This window comes from Grampus griseus (assembly GCF_964374135.1).
Source record: "Grampus griseus genome assembly, chromosome: 21".
NCBI classification, from domain to species: Eukaryota; Metazoa; Chordata; class Mammalia; order Artiodactyla; family Delphinidae; genus Grampus; species Grampus griseus.
In genome coordinates this window covers 25659858-25685809 of record NC_139015.1, presented here as the reverse complement: position 1 = coordinate 25685809, position 25952 = coordinate 25659858, and the positions used below count along the sequence as shown (strand labels likewise).

The following is a 25952-nucleotide window of genomic DNA, read 5'->3' as shown; positions in this document are numbered from 1 at the left end:
TGGTTTCCTCATCTGTGAGTGAGGTATTAGGTCTAAATGATCTCAAAGGCTCCTTTTAGTTTTAAAGCTTTGGGTTTCTACATGGTAACCCTGCAAGAGTACATTTATGAAATCTTCTGCACTATGGCTAAAATATTGCTCATTTGTTACAGATTTTTTTTGATGCCTTCTGGTTTAAAGAAACTCCAGCTGCTCTTATGATCGCTTAAGAAGACTGCATGCTGTTCCCTTTCAATGCCAAGCCAGGCCCACTCAGAACCTCAGTTCTCAGTCCTCCATGGAGACCAGGTCCCAGCAGGAATGGCAGTGGAGGAAATTGGCACCCAGATGGTTCCTCCGCGTGAAGGTGTCTTGGGCTGCGGGCCGACTCGAGAACACCTGGTAACCAGGCTAGCCCTCTGTCAGTCACCCAGGGCAGGGCAGCATGGTGCGGATTCAGAGGAGGAAGCTTCTGGCATCTTGCCTGTGCGTCACAGCTACTGTCTTTCTGCTCGTCACACTCCAGGTACCAAGAATTTGGGTTGTGCAGTGTTGATTCCTGGGCCTTTGCCACCACCCCATTCTCTCCCAGTACTTTACTTTTTGCATCATCTCTCAGGATCAGGATTTTCTATGTAAAGCAAGGAAAATACTTTCTTTTTTAACAGACAAAACTGAGGTTCAGTGAGCGGATGTGTCAGGTTTAGTGAGTGGATGTGTCAGGTAGAAAGAAAATCAGTGGGTTAGGGGATCAGTTTGTGACTCTTGCAGGGTACTGGTTTTACAGTAACAGAAGGTAGAGTTCTGTCTGTCTTACTGGGTCAGAATTGGATGGCTTCCTCCAAGTCATGATCCCTTCTGAAAGATACCATTCGTTTTTGTTTTGTTTTCTTATTTTGGCCCTGCTGTGTGGCTTGCAGGATCTTAGTTTTCTGACCAGGGATTGAACCCCTGCCCTCGGCAGCAAAAACACAGAGTCCTAAACACTGGACCGCCAGGAAACTCCCCTCTGTTTTTTTTAAAATAATTTTAATTAATTAATTAATTATTTTGGCTGTGTTGGGTCTTCGTTGCTATGTGCGGGTTTTTCTCTAGTTGCGGCGAGCGGGGGCTACTCTTCATTGCGGTGTACGGGCTTCTCATTGCGGTGCAGAGCACGGGCTCTAGGCGCACAGGCGTCAGTAGTTGCAGCACGCGGGCTCAGCAGTTGTGGTGCGCGGGCTCAGTAGTTGTGGTGCGCGGGCTTAGCTGCCCTGCAGCATCTGGGATCTTCCCGGACCAGGGATCGAACCCGTGTCCCCTGCATTGGAAGGTGGATTCTTAACCACTGCGCCACCAGGGAAGTCCCCGAAAGATGCCATTCTTGAAGAAGTAGTGACTATTCTGAGGACAAGCTAGTCGTTCTGCAGAACACACACATCTGCATTAATAGATTTGTCTGTAGTGGGGTGAGTGACCTGAAACGTTTCCTGAGTCCCCCCGTTTATTTCATTTAGTTGGTTATTCTCAACTTCATTTGCTGATTTCAAAGTAAAATAAAAGTTTCATATTAAAAGTAGAAATACGAGTTGAGATATTTTAGCACCCACTCAAGGACCAGCTGTCCATTTCAAAATCCAAAAGGACTTTTAAAGATTATTTGTGGATGTGAGTATTTCAGACGTGGAGCTGATGGAGACAGAAGTGTTCTCTGGGCGTGTTATTCTGGAGGGCTTCCCTTCTCCTCGCTTAGGACTGAATGAGCTTATGCTTATAAAAGGACTTCGGCAGATAGTACTGCACTGTACTTCCACCACCTTCCACGGCCAGGTTGGGATTCTGGTCAGAGGAAACCCCTGGCTCCCTGCTTGTCTGTCTTGGAGGTGGGTATCCAGGACCTGCTTGAACTGGAGGGGCTGGAGTTTTCTGCTTTAGAAATCTCTCTCCTTAAAGCAATCCCTATTATTCGATGTTTTTTTTTTATTAAAAAAAATTTTTTAGGCCACGCCCTGTGGCGTGTAGGATCTTAGTTCCCCAACCAGGGAACAAACCCGTGCCCCCTGCATTGGGAGCGTGGGGTCTTAGCCACTGGACCGCCAGGGAGGTCCCAGTCCCTATTATTTGGATATGACCTTATACCTCACATAGTAGACTTTGATCAGAAATGTGGAGCAAAATTTGTTTTTGAAGTTATAAACATGGCTTTCTAAACGTGTTTCTTTCAAGTTCCTGGTTGTATATTTGCAGGGAAAGCTTGGGTGAAAAAGAGTGTTTGTAGCTACAAGTCAACTCCATTCCATCAAGGTACTGGGGAATAGCCACATTATTATGTTATCATAAAGAGGCTTAGAAAGCTATTGGCAAGGGTTTTTAGTTTTCAGTGATGGTCTTACTGTTCTAATGATGACTTTGGTGTCACAAGCAATCTGTGCTTTTTTTTATTTGTTTGTTTGTTTTTTGTGGTACGCGGGCCTCTCACTGTTGTGGCCTCTCCCGTTGCGGAGCACAGGCTCCGGACACGCAGGCTCAGCAGCCACAGCCCACTGGCCCAGCCGTTCCACGGCATGTTGGATCTTCCCGGACCGGGACACAAACCCATGTCCCCTGCATCGGCAGGCGGACTCTCAACCACTACACCACCAGGGAAGCCCTGTGCTTTTTTTTTTAAAAAAAATAGTAGAATTCTTTCTTCCGTTTGGAATACTATGTGGCGTTTGCTGAGTGGCTCTTAATAGCTTTTTTGGCCTTGACTCCCTCAGAGAATCCAGTGAACGTTATAGACCCTCCCCAGGGAGTTACAGACTCTGTATCACCTCAGTGGGCGGGGCCCTCTTCTGACACTAAAGGTAGCAAATACATAAAGAAGGCACCACCACTGGCTGCTGAGAGTGGGGTCTGCGGGCCACACAGGTAGTGTCCTCTGTTGACAAGTGGGCCAGTTAATACATGAAAATATGCCTTCTTTTACCGGCTTTATTTATTGTATAGTGTGACTACTAATGTTTTGTTATATATGAAAGAGACCAGCCCCTACTTTATACTGCTCTCTCTAACATATTTTTGTAATGCCATGTCAGTATCAAACCTTAAAGTTTGATGAAAAGGCAGCGCTTTTGGAGAACTACTGCCCCTCTGATTTCACTCAGTCCACCCTGCCCTTCAGATTACTGTGATTGATGATGTAGCTCTCCAGGACCCAGACTCTCTTGAAATAAATTAAAAAACAAGGTTTTAAGTGAGAAGGAGCCCAGTACCTATGCCATCTCTATGCCATAGTGGATATTATTAGAAATATAAAATCCATGTTATGATTCCTTTAATTGTACTGAAAAGAAACCAATTGGCAATTTATAACTTATTTTCCCCAGAGTGTAATCCCCAGCAATAGCCAGAGAATAACCCTGACTCTCACAGGTTTCATTAAGAGACACAACCACTTCTGGATTCTATACTTGCCTATGAAATGGAGGAGAGATGTATCTGTTATGTGTTCAGTGGAATGAAGCATCCTTGTTGGTAGATATTTTGGAGGCTATGTCCCTACCCTAATCCCTGGAAACTGTGATATGTTACTTTACTTGGCAAAAGGGACTTTGTAAATAGATGGGATTATAGTGACACACCTTGAGGTGAGGAGATAACCCTGAATTATCTGTGCAGGCCCAGTGTAACCACATGAGTCCATAAAAGAGAAGACTTCCCTGGCTGTGTTCAGAGAGAGATACGATAACAGAAGGGTCAGAGATGTGCAACGTTGCTGGTTTTGAAGATGGAGGAAGGGGGCCATGAGCCAAGAACTGTGGGTGCCTCTAAAAGAAAAGCAAGAAAACGAATTCCCCACCAGAGTTTCCTGAAAAATGCCATAGCCCTGCCAACACCTTGATTTTAGCCCAGTGAGACCATTTCAGACTTCTGACCTCCAGAATTGTACGATAATAAATTTGCATCATTTTAAGTTGCTCAGTTTGTGATAATTTGTTATGGTAGCAATAGAAAACTAATAAGAAGCTAAATCATCAAGATGAATGGGAGATGTACAGAAGGAAATTAAACAGTCTGACACTGGTAATAATCGTCATCTCTTTTAGGTAGTGGTTGAGCTGGGAAAATTTGAAAGGAAGAAGTTTAAAAATTCTAATTTGAACGACGGACATGCACAAATGGAAGAAGAGCCTATACATCTCCATCCATTCCTTAAGAGAGAAGGACTGACCCTGAATAGGAAAAAAACACTGGCAGCTGATAGCTACCCCATCATGCTCTGGTGGTCCCCACTGACTGGTGAAACTGGAAGGCTAGGCCAGTGCGGGGCAGACACTTGTTTCTTCACCATCAACCGGACCTACCTCCATCATCACAGGACCAAAGCCTTCCTCTTCTATGGTAAGTAGGGCTTTTGCCTTTCTCCCTTAGCTTGCTGACATCCTACTTCAATGCTGAGTTACTGCCTTTCTCCCAAGGAAGAGATGGTGGGCTCCCCTTGAAAGCACTTGGCACGCCCGATTTCCTCTGCACTTGCTCTGTGGAAGGCCAGAGCATTGAGCAAATACAATAAATCAGTGAGCTGGACCAACAGAGGGGTGGTTGGCTGGGCCACTTGGTATTTATGGGGGAGAAGACCTAGTTCTTTTCACCTTTTCACACTTGGGTGTTGTGCTTACTGAACTTGTTATTCAGGAATTGGCTATTGATTATACTGCTGATACCAATTCAGAATGTCATCTGTGATAATGGCCAGGAGATTTTGATGACCATAACAGATGTTTAATTGGACATAAGCTCAGCACAGTATGATTTCATTACTCAGAAATAAAAATAAAAAGATTGTTCAACATCAGCTTTCAAGAGCAAGTTGGTATTCATCACTTCCCGAGGCTGATTATATGTCATGCTGGCATTGAAGGGCAGCCAGACCCAGCCAGTTGGAGGTAGCAAGATGCCAACAGCTGTTAGAAATATGGAGCTCCTGGGTGCTGAGTGATAGGGGCACGGGGAATACAGATTAGCAAGCTCGACCAGAGATAGGCAAGGTTAATCACTAAAGTTAGGAAGTCAGTGAAAGGACATCTGCTTTAGAGTATGGTATGAATGTGTGTGCGTGTGTGTGTGTGTGTGTGTGTGTGTGTGTGTGTGTGTGTAGTGCTGGCTTTGGAGTGGCAGGACTGAGACTGGGCTGTAGGGCTGAGTCATCCTCAGTGATCTGCCCAGCAACAACTTAAGTAAAGCAGAAAATGGGCTCGGCAGGAATCAGGTGGTGTATGTGCCCCACAGTTGGTCAGGGCTGCAGAGCAATGGGCACTCATGCCTGGTAGAGGTGAGGAGGCAGGGAATTCCAGGCACTTACGCATCCAGATGTGGTGGAGTCCAGAGCCTCCAAAGGCCTGCAGGTGTCCCCATGCACTTGCTTTCCTCCTCTGCTCTTCGAGGGGAATCAGTGTAGGTCTGAGGAGTGAGGGCTGTTTGTACAGGGCCAGGCTGATGGCTGATTTTTTCTGAGGGGCAAACAACCATCTGAATAGTGTCAGATGCTTATTTTGAGCATCACTTGATTTCAGGTCCCACTGAAGGTGTAATGTAACATATTGGATTGCATCCTGATACCTTTTTCTAAAATCCAAAGAATTCTGAATTCTGAAACACATAAATCTCTGAGAGTTTGGATAAGGGACTATAATCCTCTAGGGGTGTTTTGAGATGAAGCAACATTAAATGTATGAGTTTAATTTCCCAAATTTTACCAGGAGCCCCTAGACATACTTCAGTTAGACACAAAAATATATAGATAATGTAATGGGTACTTACGTACTTACTACATAGCTTAAGAAATAAAATATTACAAGTAAAATTGAAAGCCTCTATGAGCCCCTCACTGACCCCATCCTGTTTCCTTCCTCCTACCTGGAGGGAATCATGATCCTGAAGTTGGTGTGTGTGTGTGTCTGTGTGTGTGTTTAAACAACATATAATATTTTTTGTATGTTTTAAAAATTATGTAAATAGTATGATATGTTAACTTTCTCTCTGTGTAACTTACTTTTTCTCTTACATGGTTTTTGAGGTTTGTTAATGTTGGATCCTTATAGCTCCAGTTCACCCATTTTACTGTTGTATAGAATTCCATTGCATTTATATATCACACTTCATTTAACCATTTTCCTATTGTTGGACATTTAGGTTGTTTTAAAAAAACTTTCTTATGACAAAAAACGCTACAGTAAACAATCCATGTACATGTGTGAGCTTTCACGAAGATTCATACCTAGCAGTGGAATTATTTGTTATGAATTTACATTTATGAATTTCCAGACCAATATCCAGAGTGGTTGTATCACAGTCACTATCTTTTAAACGTTTAAAACTTTTTTTTTTCCCACGTTGTACAAACCCTAAGATTCTCTTTACTCACTGGTCCATTTCTACAACAAATACATCCAAAACACTATATAATAAAATTATTTACAACATTTCCAAATGAGAAGATTCCTTTTGCCCCACTACTGCTATTCAGACACAGTACTTCCACAGCACCATACATTATTAGAAGATCTAAAAATGCTCACCCTGTACTCTAGGCTGCTTAGGAAATGTGAAAACTAATAACATAATCGCATTAGCTCCTCTCAATACCTGGCAACAGTATAGAAACCTTGAACTTCATCTTGCAACACCAAAAGGGTTCAACAACTCCGCTTTCCCCATTGCACTTTATGAAACAGGTTGCAGGGACCAGGAAAAGGACCACATTATTAAAATGGATTTTAAAAAGCCACAGCTCAAAACTGCTTTTTGTAAGCTTCACACACATTTACAAATATCAAGTCTTCGTCCAGCTTGTTTACTTGGATTTTCTTCACTCGGATTGCACTGCACTGGTTATGTCTTCAGTCGGGCTGAAGGCTGGAGCAGGCCAAGAGGATGGCTTATGATGTCCATTTTCCACACTTTCAGAAGCCACAGCTGGCTCTTCAGTTCGCGAGTTTCTTCGGCTTGGAGTTTTGGACCTTTCAGTTATCTCTTTAGGCTCACTGCTTTGTCTAGAGACCGTGGCAGCATTTGCTCAGAGTTCTGGTCTGGGAAGAGACCCCTGCAGTGCTGTGGCTGGAGTTTCCTTCGGGACTAAACTCTGAAGGGGCTGGTGGTCGCTTTGAAAATTCGGGCAGTTTAGGGCCTGAGTTGTCCAGGTTAATTCCCTGTTCTCTAGGCAATGGTTGCTCATCAGCCTCCTCCAGACCAGGTGGGCGAGTACCTGGGGTGTTCAGATCCTGCTGACTATTTTTCTTCTTCCAAGGGGGTTTCTTCTTCTTCAGTTTATTTGCATTGGTATTATTTTGCTTATTCTTTACCCCAAAATGGCCTGCAGAGATATCGCTCTGCAATAAGTTGACCAACAATGGGCTTGTTAGCGTGACCTCCTTACTGACCGGGAAGCCTCATTCTGACCACAGGACATCTGATTTCCATTGGGTGCTCCACTGAAAGGTGCGTTGAAAGGCATCCCATGGCCTGAGAAGTGGTTTCCCGAGGCACTGTTTCCCAGCATGGCCTGCACGTCGGCAGAGGGGGGACACCATGTTGCTTTGTTGCACGCTGACGTCAGGCATCATCTGAGACAAGCTGACATCATTATTTGCTGTAGTAGCAGGATTGCCGTGCTGCTGGGCCATATGTGGGCTGGGTCCTGGTGGCCTCAAGACCTGCCCCTGAGCCTGAGATGGACTGTAGCTCACGGGCCCTTGCTGGGGCAGCATCTGTCCTGACATCTGTCCCGTAAACTGCACCATGTTTCCTTGCATGTTTGGAGTTGGTCTCCTCGTTATCAGTGCTGGTCCCTACATGACATTAGATTGGTTCTGAGTGTTAAAACTGTTGCTTATTCCCCTGCATCTGATTGGTCATAATCTGCTCTATCATTGGGTCCTGTTGAAGCAAAACTTGCCCCTGAGGCCCCATCATCTGGTTATGTGGTACCCTCATTTATGGGCTCTGCTGGGGAAGCATCTGCTTGGGTGGGGTCATCCTCTGGGACGAGAGCCCAGGATTTTGGCTCTGAGGATCCACTGTCATCTGACCCTGCTGCATAATAAGCTGGGCCCTTGAAAGGATCATAGGGTTCTGAGGGTTCAAGGTACCTTGTTGCTGGGCCTTCTGGCCCTGGGAGGGCAAGATCTGCTGGTGCATGCTCATCACCTGAGATGGTGGGCCCTGCTGGGGCTGGCCTTGCATGTTGCCCAGGTTCACCTGAGGAACCCCAGAACTACCAGTCTGTTGGCTGTTCGTGTTGCCATGAATTGCCCTGAGGCTGGGCTGCATCATATTTGGTGGCCCATGGGACACCTGCATCTGGTTTTGAGGAGGACCAGCTCCTTGACCACCTGCATGCTGGACATTTTGATTTGCTTGAAGCTGAGGGGCTCCTGAATTTCCAGGAGTAGTTGCTGTGGTCGAAGGCACCTGACCTTGCATAAAGTTTGGATTGGCCTGTCCTGTTGCGAAGCCAGGTGGGAGGCGTTTAGGCATTCCTGGACCACCTGCCATGGGAAAGCCCGCCTCCATCCTAACTGAATTTCCAGCTCCCATGGGTCCATTCATTCTCACATTTTGGCTTTGGTTCTGAGCCAAAGCCAGGTTGATAGCACCTTCCCCTTCAGTCTGAACGGAGAGAATTCCCAGATCCCGAAGCTGCTGGTTGTTGCTCTGAGCCAGGATCCGTAGCCGCTCCGCTGCTTCCCGGGAGATGTTGAGTGTCACGTGCACACTGTTCCAGGCCTCTACCTCTGTACCTTTAGCTTGCTGGATTCCATGTGTAACAAATCGGGTACTTTCTTCAATATTGTATCCAATTTCCATTTGAAGTCTTTATCATCTGTATTTCCTTTGAAGGCCACAAAGATTGTGGAATCCTCCAAAATACTATCACTTTTTGAGTCATCACCTTCTAGTCCAGAGTCAAAGTCCATCTCTGAGTCCTCCACTGTTGATGAACACAAGGGAGTATAGATGTCTTCTAAGTTTGGAAGGTCATCCATAACCATGGTGAATATTATTCCAGAAGCATATGCCAAGTGGACAATAAAAAAACCAAAATGTCTTTCTTAATTTTTATCATTTATCCAGGTCATCTTCTAAGTCCAAACAAGCTGGCATTTTTAGGGCCTGTATTTTAAGGTAGCAGCCAAATAAAAATTCTGAGTGCTGCCCCAGCCCTCCTGGGCGGGCCTCTTAGCACCGGCCCGGGCCGAGCGTCCCTGCGGCCCTCCGTGTATCCCTCCGTCCGTCCTCACGTGCACCTGTCTGTCCGGCCAGTCTGGCCATCGGCTCCCAGCCGCGAGCAGCCCGACCAGGCTGGGCCTCAAGGACCCAGCGGAGAGGGGGATGGGCTGGACCGGGCCGGGGCTAAACATTTAAAACTTTTTAACATGTTATACATGCACATAGAGCTCCTGTGTTTTCAAGTAACACTTTGATTGTGACTTCTTGGTTTTTCACTTTTAGGCATTATATATTGATTCTTACTACGGAAGATGAGTATTTAACTCTCCTCCCTCCCCCTTGCTCCTCCCACTCATTTCTCAGCCCCATATTCTTCCCCCATATATCATCATCATTTTAGATAGATTAGCATCTAGTTTTTACATCATCATGTAGTCACAGTGAGCCATGATTTAAGATACTAAGATTTATTTTCCTGTACAAATTGTTTTCCCTGTAGTGGCACCAGATATTCTTTTTTTTTTTAAATTTATTTATTTAATTAATTATTTTTTGGCTGCATTGGGTCTTCATTGCTGTGTGTAGGCTTTCTCTAGTTGTGGCGAGTGGGGGCTACTCTCTTCGTCGTGGTGCGCAGGCTTCTCATTGTGGTGGCTTCTCTTGTTGCAGAGCACGGACTCTAGGTGCACAGGCTTCAGTAGTTGTGGCTCGCGGGCTCAATAGTCGTGGCTCGCAGGCTCTAGAGCGCAGGCTCAGTAGTTGTGGTGCACGGGCTTTGTTGCTCCGTGGCATGTGGGATCTTTACGGACCAGGGCTCAAACCCATGTCCCCTGCATTGGCAGACAGATTATTAACCACTGCGCCACCAGGGAAGCCCCCAGATAGTCTTAAAGAAATGTCTCCCAGAGATTCCTGACATGTCCAGTTAGAGCTGTCATCCTTTCTGCCTGGTGCCCAGGTGCTGTCCTGGCTGCCCATCAGTCTGGGGATTCCTTGTACTTCGTTTGTGTGTTGGATTTTCTGTTTCTCTTATGCCTTATCTTCCTCTGTCTTGGTTTGTGTCTTCTTCTTTTTCTTTTTTTGGCTATGCGGGATCTTAGTTCCCTGACCCGGGGTAGAACCCATGCCCCCTGCAGTGGAGGTGCAGAGTCTTAACGACTGGACCACCAAGGAAGTCCCGGTTTGTGTCTTTATTTCAGTGTGTCCTGAGAAAGGTTCACGGAAGGTAAGTTTTCAGAAACTTTGTATGTGCGAACATGTGCTTATTTTACCTTTACTTTCACTGATGGTTTGGCTCAGCATAGAATTCTAAGTTGGAAATTCTTTTCTTTCTGAATTTTTAAGACATTTTCCCACTGTATTCTAGCTTCCAGTGTTATTGCTGAGGAATTCTGAGCTATTTTGATTTCCTGTCCTTTGTGTGTGGTGTACTTTTTTGTTCCCTTCTCCCTTCTGCGGAGAACCTTCGCTTTTTCACCAGTTTGGAAATTCAGTAATGATTGCTTTCGTGTTTGTCTCTTTCCTTCCACTGAGATGCGCACTCAAATATCTGGTTGCCGGGAAGCCTACAAAGCAGTATTTACGTAGTGAGTTTTTTGGACTCACAGACTTGCAGAGCATGCACTTAATTTTATCTGCACACTTAAGACCCGATTCTTCTCTCAGGGATGGACTTGCCTCCAACCAAACTCCCAGGAGACTGATGTGTCAACCAGGATGCTTCTGGTTTGCTTTTCATATCTCGGATTTTGTCACTGTCCAGCTCCCAAAACTGTCAGTGACTCCACTGAGAACTGAATATATGCCATTTTTATTGCCCTGCCACTGAAGGCTCTGTGTAAAGACTCAGGCCTGCCTTCTGAGCTCAACTCCTGTGATTATATCAGCTAAACTTACGTTCAAAAATCAAACTGGAATAGTCAGCATTTTAGGCATATGCCACAGATGTTCCTGACTTAGCACCATTGTTCATTCAATTTCTATGTCCTGGAGCGTTTTTTTAATTTGTCCTGTCAAAATAATCTACTGAACGCTACCGTTTGTTTGGCAGTGTGGAGGAATAATACAGTTTTTGATGTCAAATAGTATAATCTTGAGACACAGATATTACCAAACTGTCATGCAGTGCTGAAGGGTGTATATACCATAAGAGAACTGTCGACAAGTTTTGTGGGATTTCAGAGAAGGGAGAGAGCACACATGATTGGAGGGGTCAGGAGAGGCTTCATAAGATCTCCTTCATAAAATAGGGGAAATCTGAAGTAGGCCTTGAAGGATGATGGAATTGGATTATGTTGGGATTGGAGGACATTTCAGTATGAAGAGCAGCATGAATGGGGGCATGGAGGCAGAAAATTACGGGTAATATCTGAGGTTGCAGCAAGGAGGTTGGTTGGCTACAGCATGATTTTATGTAAGAGAGAGACTAAGATCGAAGGATACATTGGAACCAGAGCATGGAGAATCTTGAACTTTGGCTTAAGATTTTGCATCAAATTAGAGGATGGTGTGAGGGAGCAAGTGAAAGTTGAATGGCCTTTTAAAAACCAACTCAAATATAACACCTATGAATGCTTTCTGATTCCCTTCCATTGGATGTAGCCTCTCTTCTCTAAATGTTCAGAGGCATTTTATATCTCTTTTATGTCATTTAATTGAGCATCTATTAATACAATATGCCAGGCACAATGCCAATGATGAGGAATGAAGAAGATAAATAAGGTAACTATGGCATTTGGTTTTGTCCTATATCATCTTCTCTTCCATATTAGAGTGCAAAGTTCTTGATGACAGGGCAACACTTCACCTTTGTACTTCCCCTCTCCCCTATAACGAGCATTGTGCCTTGTACATGCTAGGCACTCAGGAAATAGTCACAGATACGTAGAGCCCTAAAGGACCTGGGAGTCTAACCTTCTCTTTGTCGAGGCGAGGAGTCTGAGGCTCAGGAAGGTTAAGGATGTGCCCCCGATTACACAGGGGTTAGCGGCAGAGCTGGACAGAGAACCAAGATGCGCTGACACCTGATCCTGTGCTCCTCCTCCGCAACTGTATTTGAATGTACACTCCTGACTATAATAAAACCTGGATATTTGGATTTTGGAATTGCTTACAGTGTATGGTTTGTAGCAAACCAAATTAGAAATTCAGTTCTTTAATAAGGTCTATTGAGCAAAATAGAGTGAATACAATACACTTTTCTGTCTGAGGGTTCCATATTCTAGTTAAGTAGGTCACTTACAACTGCAAATGGTACTCTGGTACAGCAGGATTGAAAAAGGAAAGGCAGGAAAATGATTCAGGTGTCAAAGGCTGACCTAATTAACAGGAATGGAAACTCAAAGGATTATGTGACCTTGAGGCTTCTGTGAACCAGAATTTATTTTTTTTAGATTTTATTGAAGTATAGTGGATTTACAACATTGTGTTATTTTCTTCTGTACAGCAAAGTGACTCAGTTATATATATATTCTTTTCATATTCTTTTCCGTTATGGTTTGTTACAGGCTATTGAACATAGTTTCCTGTGCTATAGAGTAGTACCTTGTTGTTTATCCAGAACCAGGAATATTTTTGACTTTGTTTGCTTCCTTTATAGCTTCCTTTCTCTTTTTTCTTTCTAGAGATGATTCATTTACTTAATATAAACACATTTCTGGAAGTAATAGTTAAAGACTTTCACGGTGAAATACAGTGAATTCTGTGTCTGGTTTGAGTCATTTGAGACATGAGGCTTCAGCTACATCAGCAATTCTCTGAAACAAAAATTAAGCAGTCACAAGTGAATAATTTTTTTAAAAACAAAAGTCCTTAGAGTTAGAGAATTTAGTCTTAGAAACCATCACTGTAGTGATTTCAAAACACAACTCTGCATTTTAAAACAGTTCTCTTGAAACCTGTCTGTCATGAGAGAGGGGTTGGAGTGCCTTTGATGAGAATGAGGGTAGTTAGGGTCGGGAACTGCTTTTGTTTTGGGTGAGTTCCTGAATAGAACTTTTAGTAAATACAGGTACATGGACAGAAAGAGAAAAGTAGGCTACTGAAATGTTTAACTTCTCCGGAAAGTGGATATTAGCACGCCTTTTTGAAGTCTGGAGGTTACACACAGGAAGAATGTGGGACTGGTCTTCCTCAAAGGAAGACTACAATCCATCGCTCCAAGACTGGATCCTGAGTGGTCGGTGGGGCCCCCGGACCTTCATTCCAGGTGCAGGCTTCTTGCTCCCCCCATCCATGGATTTCAAAATATTTGTATCTATTCTTTTTCATATTCTTTTCCATTATGGTGTATTACAGGATATTGAATATAATAGTTCCCTGTGCTAGACAGTGGGACCTTGTTGTTTATGTATTTTGTATGTAGTAGTGTGTATCTGCTAATCTCAAACTTCTAATTTATCCCTCCCCCAACCCCTTCCCCTTTGGTAATCGTAAGTTTGTTTCTGTGTCTGTGAGTTTGTTTCTGTTTTGTAAATAAGTTCATTTGTATCATATTTCAGATTCCACATATAAGTGATATCATATGATATTTTTCTTTTTCTGACCTTACTTCACTTATCGATAGTATGATAATCTCTAGGTCCATCCGTGTTTTGCTGCAAATGGCATTTAATGGCTGAGTAGTATTCCACTGTATATATGTACCACCTCTTCCTTATCCATTCCTCTGTAGATGGACATTCAGGTTCTTTCCATGATGTGGCTATTGTAAATAGTGCTGCTGTGAACATTGGGGTGCAGGTATCTTTTTGAATTAGAGTTTTCTCTGGATATTTGCCCAGGAGTGGGATTGCAGGATCATATGGTAGCTCTATTTTTAGTTTTTTAAGGAACCTCCATACTGTTTTCCACAGTGGCTGCACCAATTTACATTCCCACCCACAGTGTAGGAGGGTTCCCTTTTCTCCACACCCTCTCCAGCATTTATTATTTGTAGACTTTTCAATGATGGCCATTGTCACCGGTGTGAGGTGGTACCTCATTGTAGTTTTGATTTGCATTTCTCTAATAATTAGCGAAGTTGAGCATCTTTTCATGTGCCTGTTGGCCATCTTTATGTCTTCTTTGGAGAAATGTCTATTTAGGTCTTTTGCCCATTTTTTGATTGGGTTGTTTGTTTTTTTGTTACTGAGTTGTATGAGCTGTTTGTATGTTTTGGAAATTAAGCCCTTGTCAGTCACATCACTTGCAAATATTTTCTCCCATTCCATAGGTTGTCTTTTCGTTTTGCTTATGGTTTCCTTTGCTGTGCAAAAGCTTATAAGTTTGGTTAGGTCCCATTTGTTTATTTTTGCTTTTATTTCTATTGCCTTGGGAGATTGACCTAAGAAAACATTGCTACGATTTATGTCAGAGAATGTTTTGCCTATGTTCTCTTCTAGGAGTTTTATGGTGTCATGTCTTATATTTAAGTCTTTAAGCCACTTTGAGTTTATTTTTGTAAACACACATTCTTTATTTATGTTTCTTACTGTCCCTTTAAGACCTCACTCAGGGGGTTAATTTTCACCGTCCTCTAACTGGAAGCTTTGGCTGAGCCCCGGCTTTTGTGCTCATTCTCAGGGAATGGACAGTTTTATGGTCACTTTAAGTTGCAAACACACTTTCAAGCTTAGTAAATGGAGCGTTCAGCCACATGCCATGCCTAGGGTTACATATTTTTGCATCCCCAGCTTGGACCTCTCTCACGCCACTGCAGGCCTGCGGTCCTTCTTCTGCAGTACAGATCTTTCCTCTCTCTACACTCTGCTTGCCTCCTTCTTCCTCCCTCATCTGCTGCTTTCTGGAGACTAGCAGAGTTGCTGTGAGGAAAGGGAGGAGAATTAAGGAGGCTGGACATTTCTTAGTTGGCCCGTGTGGCTTTATGTCCTGTGAACTCGGCAGATGGTTCGATCTGATGGCCTTGAGTGGGTCTGGTGGATGATTAAAGTGTACTTTTTCTATTTTGGGGCATTTTCATGGCATTTGGAGTTTCCCTGATGGAACCCTGGCTTTTCCAGTGTCCTTTCCCAGTGAGCCGCCTCTCTGTTCCAGATAGTCACGTGGGACAGCTTTCCCAACACATCCAGCTTCTTTCTGCTGAGCTCTGTATGTCTGCCTAGGGCTCTTTGTATTAGGAGGACCCAAGACTCCCCACTCTGTCTCACCCCTTTCTGTATTCTTGACCTTGCTGAGGAATTCAGGAGTCGTAGGACAAGCACTCCTTCATTCCTTCTGTGAATTCTGCAAGTGGGGGCTTCTGTCTCACAATTACTTTGAATCTTGATATCTGTCCTGTCAGTTGCATCCCAACATTCAGTGATACAACGTCTCTGCAGAGTCACAGTTTGCCAGGTCCCTTGCCACGTGTTGGAGAAGCACAGAAAACAAACAAGTACAGTTTGGTAAGATTGTATCACAGTTGATACGGTAGCAACCTTGATAGACTTCCTTATACGGATGCCCCTGGTCATCTTGACTGTACTGAGTGTCCCTGACACTTCATGAGTGACACATCTGTGAACTGTTCTCAGGGTAATTTCTGCCAGTCTCACCCATTATGAGTTGATTCTTACTAGTACTTTTTTTCTGGAGGTTGACTTTCCTGGGCCCTGTGCATTGAATGCAGATAGTAGGTAATTGCTTTTGCCAGGTTAAGACTTACTTGGGAGATGGCAAGAAAATGGACTTACTTGAACTGTGTGGACAGCAACAAAGTTGAACGTGAAAAAGAAGGTCATAACTAAGTGATAGATCACATATGATATACAATAAATGTATAGAGATGTAAATGTGTATTTATCTATCTATCTACATATATACATCTTTGCTGTAATCAAACCCCTTACTTTAAATAAGAGGTACAAACTGCTATGTATAAAATAAGCTACAAGGCTATATTGTACGGCACAGAGAATATAGCCAATATTTTATAATAACTACAAATGGAATATAATCTACAAATTTGTGGATCACTATGTTGTATACCAACTATATCTCAATTTAAAAATTGCAAAAAAATAGCCTTTATTTCTGTTTAAGCAAATAATTATCGCATAATACTTTACAGAAGGTAAAGCCATTCTCAGAGCTCTGCTCAGACTCCGCAGTGACTGCCCATCGCGTTAAAATTCCAGGTCCTCAGCGTGGCCTCCGACTCTGCAGGCTGTGCCCCACTCCCGGTCTGTCTCTTACTCTTGGTCTGTCTCCCTGGCTCACTTCTCTCTCCTCCGGGCTGCTTGCTGTCCCTCAAACAGGGAAAGCCTGTTCTAGCCTCAGAACCTTTCGTTTGTTCTTCCTCCTCCTGGAATGCGCTGCCCCGGGTTATTCCTCCCCACCGATTGAGTCTCTGCAGGAGTGATGTTTTCTCAGAGAGACCTGTTTCCTCACCTTCTTTCCAAAATAGGGCTCTCCTCCCACATGACTCTCTGATGGCGTGGACCCTTGCCCGGCTTTATTTCTTTTCATAGCACTTAATACCCCCCCGCCACCAGAAGTTCTCTTACTATTTTGGGACCGGTTACCTGTTGTGCCCCATGTTGGAATCTAAGTCAGGAGAACGGCGACTTCGTTGGGTTCACTGCTGTTACCACACTGCTTGGAACAGTGCCTGACACGTAGCCAGGCTTCAGGCGACGTTGTTGAATGGATGACTCAGTAAGTGAAGCCGGCCTTGATCCTCACATGGAATCGGGGAGGAAATGAGAACATTGGTATTATCATCTTCACTGGGTCTTAAGATGTTATATAATTTACCCAGGTTGTGCCTGGCATTCTTCTTGAATGAGTGCATTAGACCCTATGATTAAAACTCTGGTTTATTTAAATTACATTTTATCAAATTTATTTGTGTACCTAGTTGAATTAAACACTCTGGTACAAGGCTTATTTCAAAGAAACAGCAGAATCTGCCCTCCTTTTCCAGTCCCTGGAAGCAATCACTTTCTCCTCTTTCAGCTCTCTGTTTTCTTAATAACATGCTTATATTTTTACTTCCTAATTTTGCAATTTTGTAATTTGTAATTTGAGGCATTATCCATTGACTTCCCTTAAGGGAACATGGGGATTTCAGTTAGATTGTTATTCAGCGTTTACGTTATTATAACTCACATAATTGCAATTCACAGCTCAGCTATGTAGTATGATTACCCTTCGTGTCAGTATTTTTAGGCGTTTTCTCTTGGGCTGGTCACATTTCCCAGAGAGGATCCTTTCAGTTCTCTACCTGGAGGGTACAACAGGGGTGGTCATCTTCTGGGAGCTTCTTACTGCTCAGCTCAGTCTGTAAACTCTCACTTAATTCTTTTTTCAGTGTGATGCCCCTGACCTCAACTAGACCGTGTACCCCCTGCCCGAAGACCCTTTCTTTTGAACTCCTGAGAGTAGAAACCTCCAGGACTCTTTCAGGGTGGGGAAGGGAGAGTTGCTCAGTTGCACAGAATAAAGGGATATGGGCTTTTAACTGTCCCTTAAGATGACTTTTAAACAGTCCTCTATGCTTAGTCCCATATTCACCTCTACTTTTGGATTGTTGACTTAAAGAAAAACACACACATAAGAGCTGTGAGTTTAAGTTGTATTCAGGATCTTACTGGGGACTATAATGCAGGAGACAGCCTCTCAGCTAGCTCTGAGGAAACTGCTCCAAAGAGGTCAGGGAGGAGCCAGTTATACGTGATTTTTGGCTGGGGGTATGCGTGGTCCAGCACACGTCTTGGTGGAAGATTACTGCTAGTCACAAGGAACGGATATCTCAAGTTAATGATTTTAGTGCTTGTCGATGTATGGAAAGACGGAGGAATCTGGTGCATTGAAATTCTTCCTAAGATACGCATCTAACTATCCAAGGACCTGCTTGTCCAAAGCACAGAGCGTCCTGTTATCATCTTACTTTCCTCTCAGAATGTTCTGTCTGTCAGCAACTGCAGTGGGTTATGACTTAATGCTTCTAGAACTGGATGGTGAGCAACTCTCTTTGTTTACAAGCTGCACCTAATGCTGTCAAATTCTTGAACATTCTGTGGGCTTATGGGTAAATTAGGTGGCTCATTGGCCTTCCCCTGCGGACTTTAGATTAATCCTTCTGGAGTCTAAGTGACTCTCTTCACGCTGCTTTCCATCATGATTGCTATTTAATTATCTCTCTTTGCCTCTTTGAGATTATGCCCTAAAAAAAAACCTCTTGACTATTATTTTTATCTTTTTTAATTATTAAAATTTTTTTATTGTTGTCTCTAACTCCGAACCAAGGTTTATTCATGATTGTCTGACAAAAAGAGAGCCAAGAAAGTACGAATGAACCCTCTATTACTTGGAAAAGGAGGAAGGGAGTTCACTGCGCCACCAGGGAAGCCCAACTTTGGCCCTTTTGATAGGAGTTGTGGTAGCTTTGTTAATCATTCATGCAATAGAAGGTGTGGGTCATTCTTTCACATTCATTTCCACCTCTAGAAAGTTTCTGCAAGTGATGCGAGAATGGTGGAGAGCTGAACCAAAATTCTCTGCCACTTAAATTTCTAAAACTTGAGAGTTTTTGATCTTACTTGTTTTGCTGTGGGTGAGTGGTTCCCAGACCAAGCTCATTCCAAGATCATAGATGAACAAACAAACCAACCCCCAAGTCTCTGGGCCACACTCCAAACTTACTCAGAATCTCTAGTGTTGAAGACTCATAATCTGTCAGATATATGTCAGTTTGCCCACGTGGGACATTGGCTTGAGAAGCATTTCACAGGGCTTTTGAAAGGTGTGGGAAGTGTTGGCCAGAGATCTGAAACCAAATCAAATCAAAACAAAACAAAACAAATTTTCAAGAAAGAAAACAACGGTAATGCACTGGTTTGGTGCAGCTGTAAACAATATTTATACTTGTAATAATTAAAGTACTGGGTATACCCTGGATCAAAAATGGATGAGGAGGGAATACAGGTATGTGGAGGGAAGGGAGAATTAAATCTACACCTTCCATAGCAACAAGACGATAGGTATTACCTAAAACCGAAAAATCAAGAAATACCACGTTAACCCTGTTATTTAGATATTTTTGAAGTGCAAATACAGAAGGAATGCCTGAAAAAATTGGGCTGGTGACCTCTGGCATGTAGAAATAAGGAGTGGAGTAGGGCAGCACCCTGCTGTCTTGTGTTATCGTCTTGATAAAACTGTTTTGCATTTAAAGCTATATACAGGTATTAATTTGATATAAATAAAAAGTGAATTAACAGAGACATTTTGTCCTAGGAGATAGTTAAGCACAAAGACAGTAAGAACAGTTATTAATAAATTATCCAATTCCTAGGCTTTTTTGCTTATCGATACATTTTAGGAAGAGTGTTCATTATGCAAATACATTAATATTTTACAGCTAAGGTACTCATTTCCTTCCATGAAAAAAATTGCCTATTAATATTATCTGATTTTCAATCTTTCCAGCTAAAAAAATAAATCAGCTGAGTTTTGCTAGATTTACTTTGATATAAGGACATAGGCTGTAGTGAGTCTCATAATATTTAGTTTTAAGGGTTTTCTGGTCAGGACTGGGAGTTCTCTTCCCCTTGTTTCTGACTCAGCCTTTTTGACCCTCTCTGGTCTTCCAGCACCTGTGGTAGTGTAAAGATCAAAGGAAGAGCAGAAGTGACTGAAAATCAGAAAGCGCTTTTCAGGTTGGGCTTAAAAATCTGAAAGGAATGCGCTTCCCTGGTGGTGCAGTGGTTGAGAGTCCGCCTGCCGATGCAGGGGACACGGGTTCGTGCCCCGGTCCGGGAGGATCCCACATGCCGTGGAGCGGCTGGGCCTGTGAGCCATGGCCGCTGAGCCTGCGCGTCCAGAGCCTGTGCTCTGCAGCGGGAGAGGCCACAACAGTGAGAGGCCCGCGTACCAAAAAAAAAAAAATCTGAAAGGAAGCACAGTAGTGACAAGGGCCAAGAGTCAGGCGCTTTCCTGCTGGAGCCAGCGGACAGATTTCATTACTGCAGTTTCAGCCATTTGGGCCAATGGATATGCTGGCGCCCATCCAGTTCTAGGCAGATTCTCAGAGATCCTCTGAGACCAGCTGGCAGCTTGTTCTTCAGAGCAGACAACATAGGCGCACATCTCTCATAGGTGCCCCTCTCTCCCAGGCGCTCAAAATAAAACCAGCCAGCTTGGGCTTCCCTGGTGGCGCAGTGGTTAAGAATCCGCCTGCCAATGCAGGGGACACGGGTTTGAGCCCTGGTCCGGGAAGTTCCCACATGCCACGGAGCAATGAAGCCCGTGCGGCAAAACCACTGAGTGTGCGCTCTAGAGCCCACGAGCCACAAGTACTGAAGCCTGCATGCCTAGAGCCCATGCTCTGCAACAAGAGAAGCCACTGCAATGAGAAGCCTGCGCACCGCAACGAAGAGTAGCCCCTGCTCGCCACAACTAGAGAAAGCCTGCGTGCATCAACGAAGACCCAACGCAGCCAAAAATAAATAAATAAAAAATTAATTAATGAAAAAAAAAAAGAGGGGCAAGAGAGCTTGCTTCCTGTCTCTTAAAAAAAAAAACAAAACCAGCAAGCTTTAATGAATACGTTTTCTTGCTCTTAAAAATTAAAAAACAAAACAAACCTAAAACAGCTTCAACTAAAGAGTAAGTACAACAGAAAATTTCTTTTTTGCAGAGTTTACATTCACAGTTTGACCCACACCACCTCAATAAGTTCTAGGGCACAGATTCGAGTCTCCTGACCTTGGAGGGGGGATACTTGGAGACTCACGTGCCACTACTATATATAAAATAGATAATCGGCAAGGACCTACTGTACAGCGCAGGGAACTCTACTCAGTACTCTGTAGTAACCTATATGGGAAAAGTGTCTGAAAAAGAATGGACATATGTATATGTAAAACTGAATCACTTTGCTGTACACCTGAAACTAACACAACATTGTAAATCAACTATACTCCAATATAAAATAAAAATTTTAAAAAAAAGAGAAGAAGAAAAAAAAGAACAGCCAGCATCTGTCCATCTCTCAACTGGCTTTGTGTTATAATGTTGTGTATGCTGGAAATCTCCTGAAATATTAGTGAAAAAATAACCTCTTTGAAGAAAGTAAACTACTAACGCTGATAATGGAAATGAGGACCAAGAGAAGTATTTTAAGAAACAGTGGTTATCAGGCAGAAGTTAGCTATTTAAATAGGTTAAAGAGTAGAATATTGGGCTAACTTAAGGTTTGGATCTGTATGAAATAGACCACATAACTCCGTTTTTTTGAGGAAATCACGTGCTACCAGTGTTCATGATTTGGGAGAGTTTGAGAATGTCTCAGGATGTATCCCTTCCTGATGTTGGAGATCTGTTCTTCATTCATTAGTACAACTGACATGGAAGAAACATTTATTATATGTGTGGCCCTGTGTTAGGTGGTGGGGTTATAGTGGTTCTATTACCTGGTTCTATAAGCCTGTCTACAACGGGCTCTGCCCTCATGGAGCTTATGAAATAGGTAAATAGGATGCTACCAGGCAGGGATAAGCATTTTGGCTTGAGATGGAGTGATCAGGGAGGCCTCTCTGAGGATGTAACATTTGAGGCTGAGTCTTGAAAGGTGGGAGAAGACAGTCCTGTGAAGATGGAGGGAATTAATTTCAGGTATAGGGAACTGCAGATGCAAATGAGAGTGGAAAGGAGTTTGATGTGATGGAGGATCGGAAAGAAGGTCACTGTGCTGGGTACAGACTGGGTGTGAAGGAGGATAGAATGAGATGAGATTCGAATGGGAGACAGGGGACAGGTGATAAAGGGCTCCCCAAGACAGGGTGAGAGAATTGGATGTGTTCTAAGGGCAATGGAGAAATAGCAGAAGGTTTTAAGCAGGGGTGCTATGCTCTGACTTCTGTTTTGCTCTGTTCTCATTTATGCTGTAAAAAGGTCCCTGTGGCTTCTCCTCGGAGAATGGATTGGAATGTGAAAGTGGAAGCAGACACAGTTCCTAGTAAATAAGTGGAAGTGATGTTGCTCTGGACTAGGGTGGGATGCAGTGGAGAAAGAAATGGGCAGATTTGAGATGTGATTTCAAGATAGAATTGATGTCCTGCTGTCTTAGTGGTATCTGTTTTCATTTATGCAGGTGTCCAAGGAGAAAAATTCACTATGCGTATTCATTTAACTCCTTGGCCTCTCAGATACTTAGTTCCACCTTGTGTTACCAACTTACCACAACTGTGATGGATAAAAAATGCTATTCATTTCCTTCCTGACAGGTGAAAATAATAAGTCAGTAAATTATTGATCACTAAATATTTTGCTTTCAGAGATATGGAAATATTTAGTCCTTAAGGTTATTGCCACCTGCATATTTTACTTTCCTGAGTACAGACATCTAAATTTGACATCCAGATCATTGGTGACTATATATTTCAGCTGCATATGAGGAGCAGTGATTAAAATCTGTGTGTGCAAGGGTAGTCATATAATTTACCACCAAAAAATTTAAGGTCTAGAAATGTAAATACAAATTCATCAGGCTCATTCATTTACTGATGAAGCCATTAGCATTTAATTAGTAAGTTAGGAGAAAAACATGCAGTGTCATATATAGGGGTCATGCCCCCCCTTCCAAGAGTCTTGAATCGCCTGGAAAAATTAAGAGGAAAATACAGCATTTTGTTTTCCGCTTCATATCAAATCAACATCTCTGGAGATGAGGTCTGGGAATCTGTGCTCTTTACAAGCTCCCTAGGAAGTCACGTTGAGGCCAGTCTGGCGGGGGTATTGGGACCAGCTTTTAGATGATCTCTTAGGTGGCTTCCACCACTAATATTTTATGACTTAATATAAAATCTCTAAGTTCCATCATGGGAATTTGTAGATGAGTCTTTGCTTTCATATCCTGTTGTCACTTCTGTATGCCTGTGATTTATTTGATGCTTAGTGTTTGGTAACAATATCCAATTATAACTTCATGCCTTTGGGAAAATAAAATCCCCTTTAAAGACATCTGCTTTGTGGCAAAGTTTCCAAGAATGTTTTATGTTGAGACTGGAAAACTTTGTAATTGAAAATGTGGATTTTGATGATTCTTTCAAAGGAATTATGCAATTAGGGTATTCTTTTAGCCACTTGGGCACAATTTAGTCTTTCGGGAGCACTTAGTTATTGGACCAGTGCAGCATCCGATGATGCCTGAAAACATCAGAACCAGGGGCCTCTGCTTAGAATCAATTCTTATTATTGAGCTGATGCTGAGCAAAAGCATGGATCCAGGAGGGATGAGATACAAGTTTTTCTTGATTGTCTCAACCCAGTGGTGCGCAGACCCAGAATGCACATCCTTTGGGGAGGGCGGAGAGGGTTCTGTGTGTTGCTGTAAAACTGTAAAATTATTGAGTGAGGCTGGCTGGGAAAAGGGGCCAGGGGTTCAAGGTCATTTGACTCAGGTGTCTGTTGCAGTGCACACGTTCATAGATTCCTGCAAAACAATCCCTTTAAATTCCCCATTGATCAATGGCTGTAAAGCTCCTAATTTCAGAGATTCGAGTCTTTGCTACATGATCGGCTAGCGTGGCCCTTTTTTTTCTTTATTCTCCAGGCAACTAAACTCTAGTTTTTTTGTTTAAACTCTAGTTTTTATTTTTATATCTGACATCAAGCAGCTTGCAACCTTCCTAGTTTAAGTTGTCTCGTAATTTGAAGGGAAGGTGAGTACTCACTCCAATTTCTCAAGTTGCCTACTTTCAGCCTCTAAATTCAGTTTTCCAAACACTCCCTGGTTGGGTTGCCAGTATCTGGAGAGGAGTTGAAAGCATAAAGAAGAAATGAGCATTTTTGCTTTTCATGGTAACCAAGTGACTGCTTGGTTTTTGCTTATCCTATAACTTTGATCCCCTTAGCCAATGCTCTGTCTCAATTGACATTTGGTACCAGGGCACCATTGTGCTCATACAAGTAGTTGATTTTCTCAGTCCCAGTTTCGGCATATGAGATGGTGGTTGGTAATGGTGTTGGTGGTGAGTTTCAGCACATGGGAAAGGTTTGCTAGGCTTAAATATGAACTAGATTCTTTCTTTTTTGGCCTCGCGGCATGCAGGATTTCAGTTACCCGACTAGTGTTGGAACCTGTGCCCCCTGCAGTGGAAGTGCAGAGTCTTAACCACTGGACCGCCAGGGAAGTCCCTAGATTATTTTTTTGTTTTAGTTAAGATCAAGTGTTTCTCCTCCTTTTCCCCTGCACTCATACCTCATCTGCCTTATTTACTGACCAGGATTTTTGCCCTTATCTCCTCTTCCTCCCCAGTTGCTTCATGCATTTCTGTCATTAACTATAGAAAGTTTCTCTTTGTAACACCCCGTCATGCTCCTTTTTTTTTTAACATGATATTTATTTATTATGTTTTTGGACATCTTTATTGGAGTATAATTGCTTTACAAGGTTGTGTTCGTTTCTGCTGTATAACAAAGTGAATCAGCTATACATATACATATGTCCCCATATTCCCTCCCTCTTGCATCTCCCTCCCACCCTCCCTATCTCACCCTTCTAGGTGGTCACAAAGCACCGAGCTGATCTCCCCGTGCGATGCAGTTGCTTCCCACTAGCTATCTTTTTTTTTTTTTTTTTTGCGGTACGCGTGCCTCTCACTGTTGTGGCCTCTCCTGTTGCGGAGCGCAGGCTCCGGACGCGCAGGCTCAGCGGCCATGGCTCACGGCCCCAGCCGCTCCGCGGCATGTGGGATCTTCCCAGACCGGGGCACGAACCCGCGTCCCCTGCATCGGCAGGCGGACTCTCAACCACTGCGCCACCAGGGAAGCCCCCTAGCTATCTGTTTTACATTTGGTAGTGTATATATGTCAATGCTACTGTCTCATTTCGTCCCAGCTTACCTTTCCCCCTCCCTGTGTCCTCAGGTCCATTCTCTACGTCTGCGTCTTTATTCCTGTCCTGCCGCTAGGTTCATTAGAACCTTTTTTTTTTTTTTTAGATTCCATATATATGTGTCAGCATACGGTATTTGTTTTTCTCTTTCTGACTTACTTCACTCTGTATGACAGACTCTGAGTCCATCCACCTCACTACAAATAACTCAGTTTTGTTTCTTTTTATGGCTGAGTAATATTCCATTGTATATATGTGCCACATCTTCTTTATCCATTCATCTGTTGATGGACACTTAGGTTGCTTCCATGTCCTGGTTATTGTAAACAGTGCTGCAATGAACATTGTGGTACATGACTCTCTTTGAATTATGGTTTTCTCAGGATATATGCCCAGTAGTGGGATTGCTGGGTCGTATGGTAACTCTATTTTTAGTTTTTTAAGGAACCTCCATACTGTCTCCAGAGTGGCTGTATCAATTTACATTCCCACCAACAGTGCAAGAGAGTTCCCTTTTCTCTGTACCCTCGCCAGCATTTGTTGTTTGTGGATTTTCTGATGATGCTCATTCTAACTGGTATGAGGTGATACCTCATTGTAGTTTTGATTTACATTTCTCTAATGATTAGTGATGTTGAGCATCCTTTCATGTGTTTGTTGGCAATCTGTTTATCTTCTTTGGAGAAATGTCTGTTTAGGTCTTCTGCCCATTTTTGGGTTGGGTTGTTTGTTTTTTTTGATATTGAGCTGCCTGAGCTGCTTGTATGTTTTGGAGATTAATCCTTTGTCAGTTGCTTCGTTTGCAAATATTTTCTCCCATTCTGAGGGTTGTCTTTTCGTCTTGTTTACGCTTTCCTTTGCTGTCATGCTCCTTTTTATATCACATTATTCCTTGGGAGAAAGAAGCTGAAAGTTGTTTTACACTAGCCAGAGTACTATTAAATACTCAGGTTGACAAGAAGAA

The 25952-nt window shown here is 43.1% G+C and overlaps 1 protein-coding gene and 1 pseudogene across 2 annotated transcripts in view; one reads left to right on the top strand and one right to left on the bottom strand.

Annotated features, from left to right (window-relative positions):
* Nucleotides 1-296: 296 nt before the first annotated feature.
* Nucleotides 297-25952, top strand: part of FUT10 (fucosyltransferase 10) — a gene marked incomplete at its 3' end in the record, with an annotated part of 63762 nt that continues 38106 nt past the window's right edge. The window contains exons 1-2 of the mRNA XM_082680510.1: nucleotides 297-505; nucleotides 4047-4341. Of these exons, the coding sequence (XP_082536636.1) occupies nucleotides 425-505; nucleotides 4047-4341 (376 nt within the window). The 5' untranslated portion in view covers nucleotides 297-424. The remainder of the gene's footprint in view (nucleotides 506-4046; nucleotides 4342-25952) is intronic.
* On the bottom strand, nucleotides 6794-8990 carry LOC309838856 (nuclear receptor coactivator 6-like; annotated as a pseudogene). The gene has a single exon. The product of its transcript is annotated as a nuclear receptor coactivator 6-like (transcript).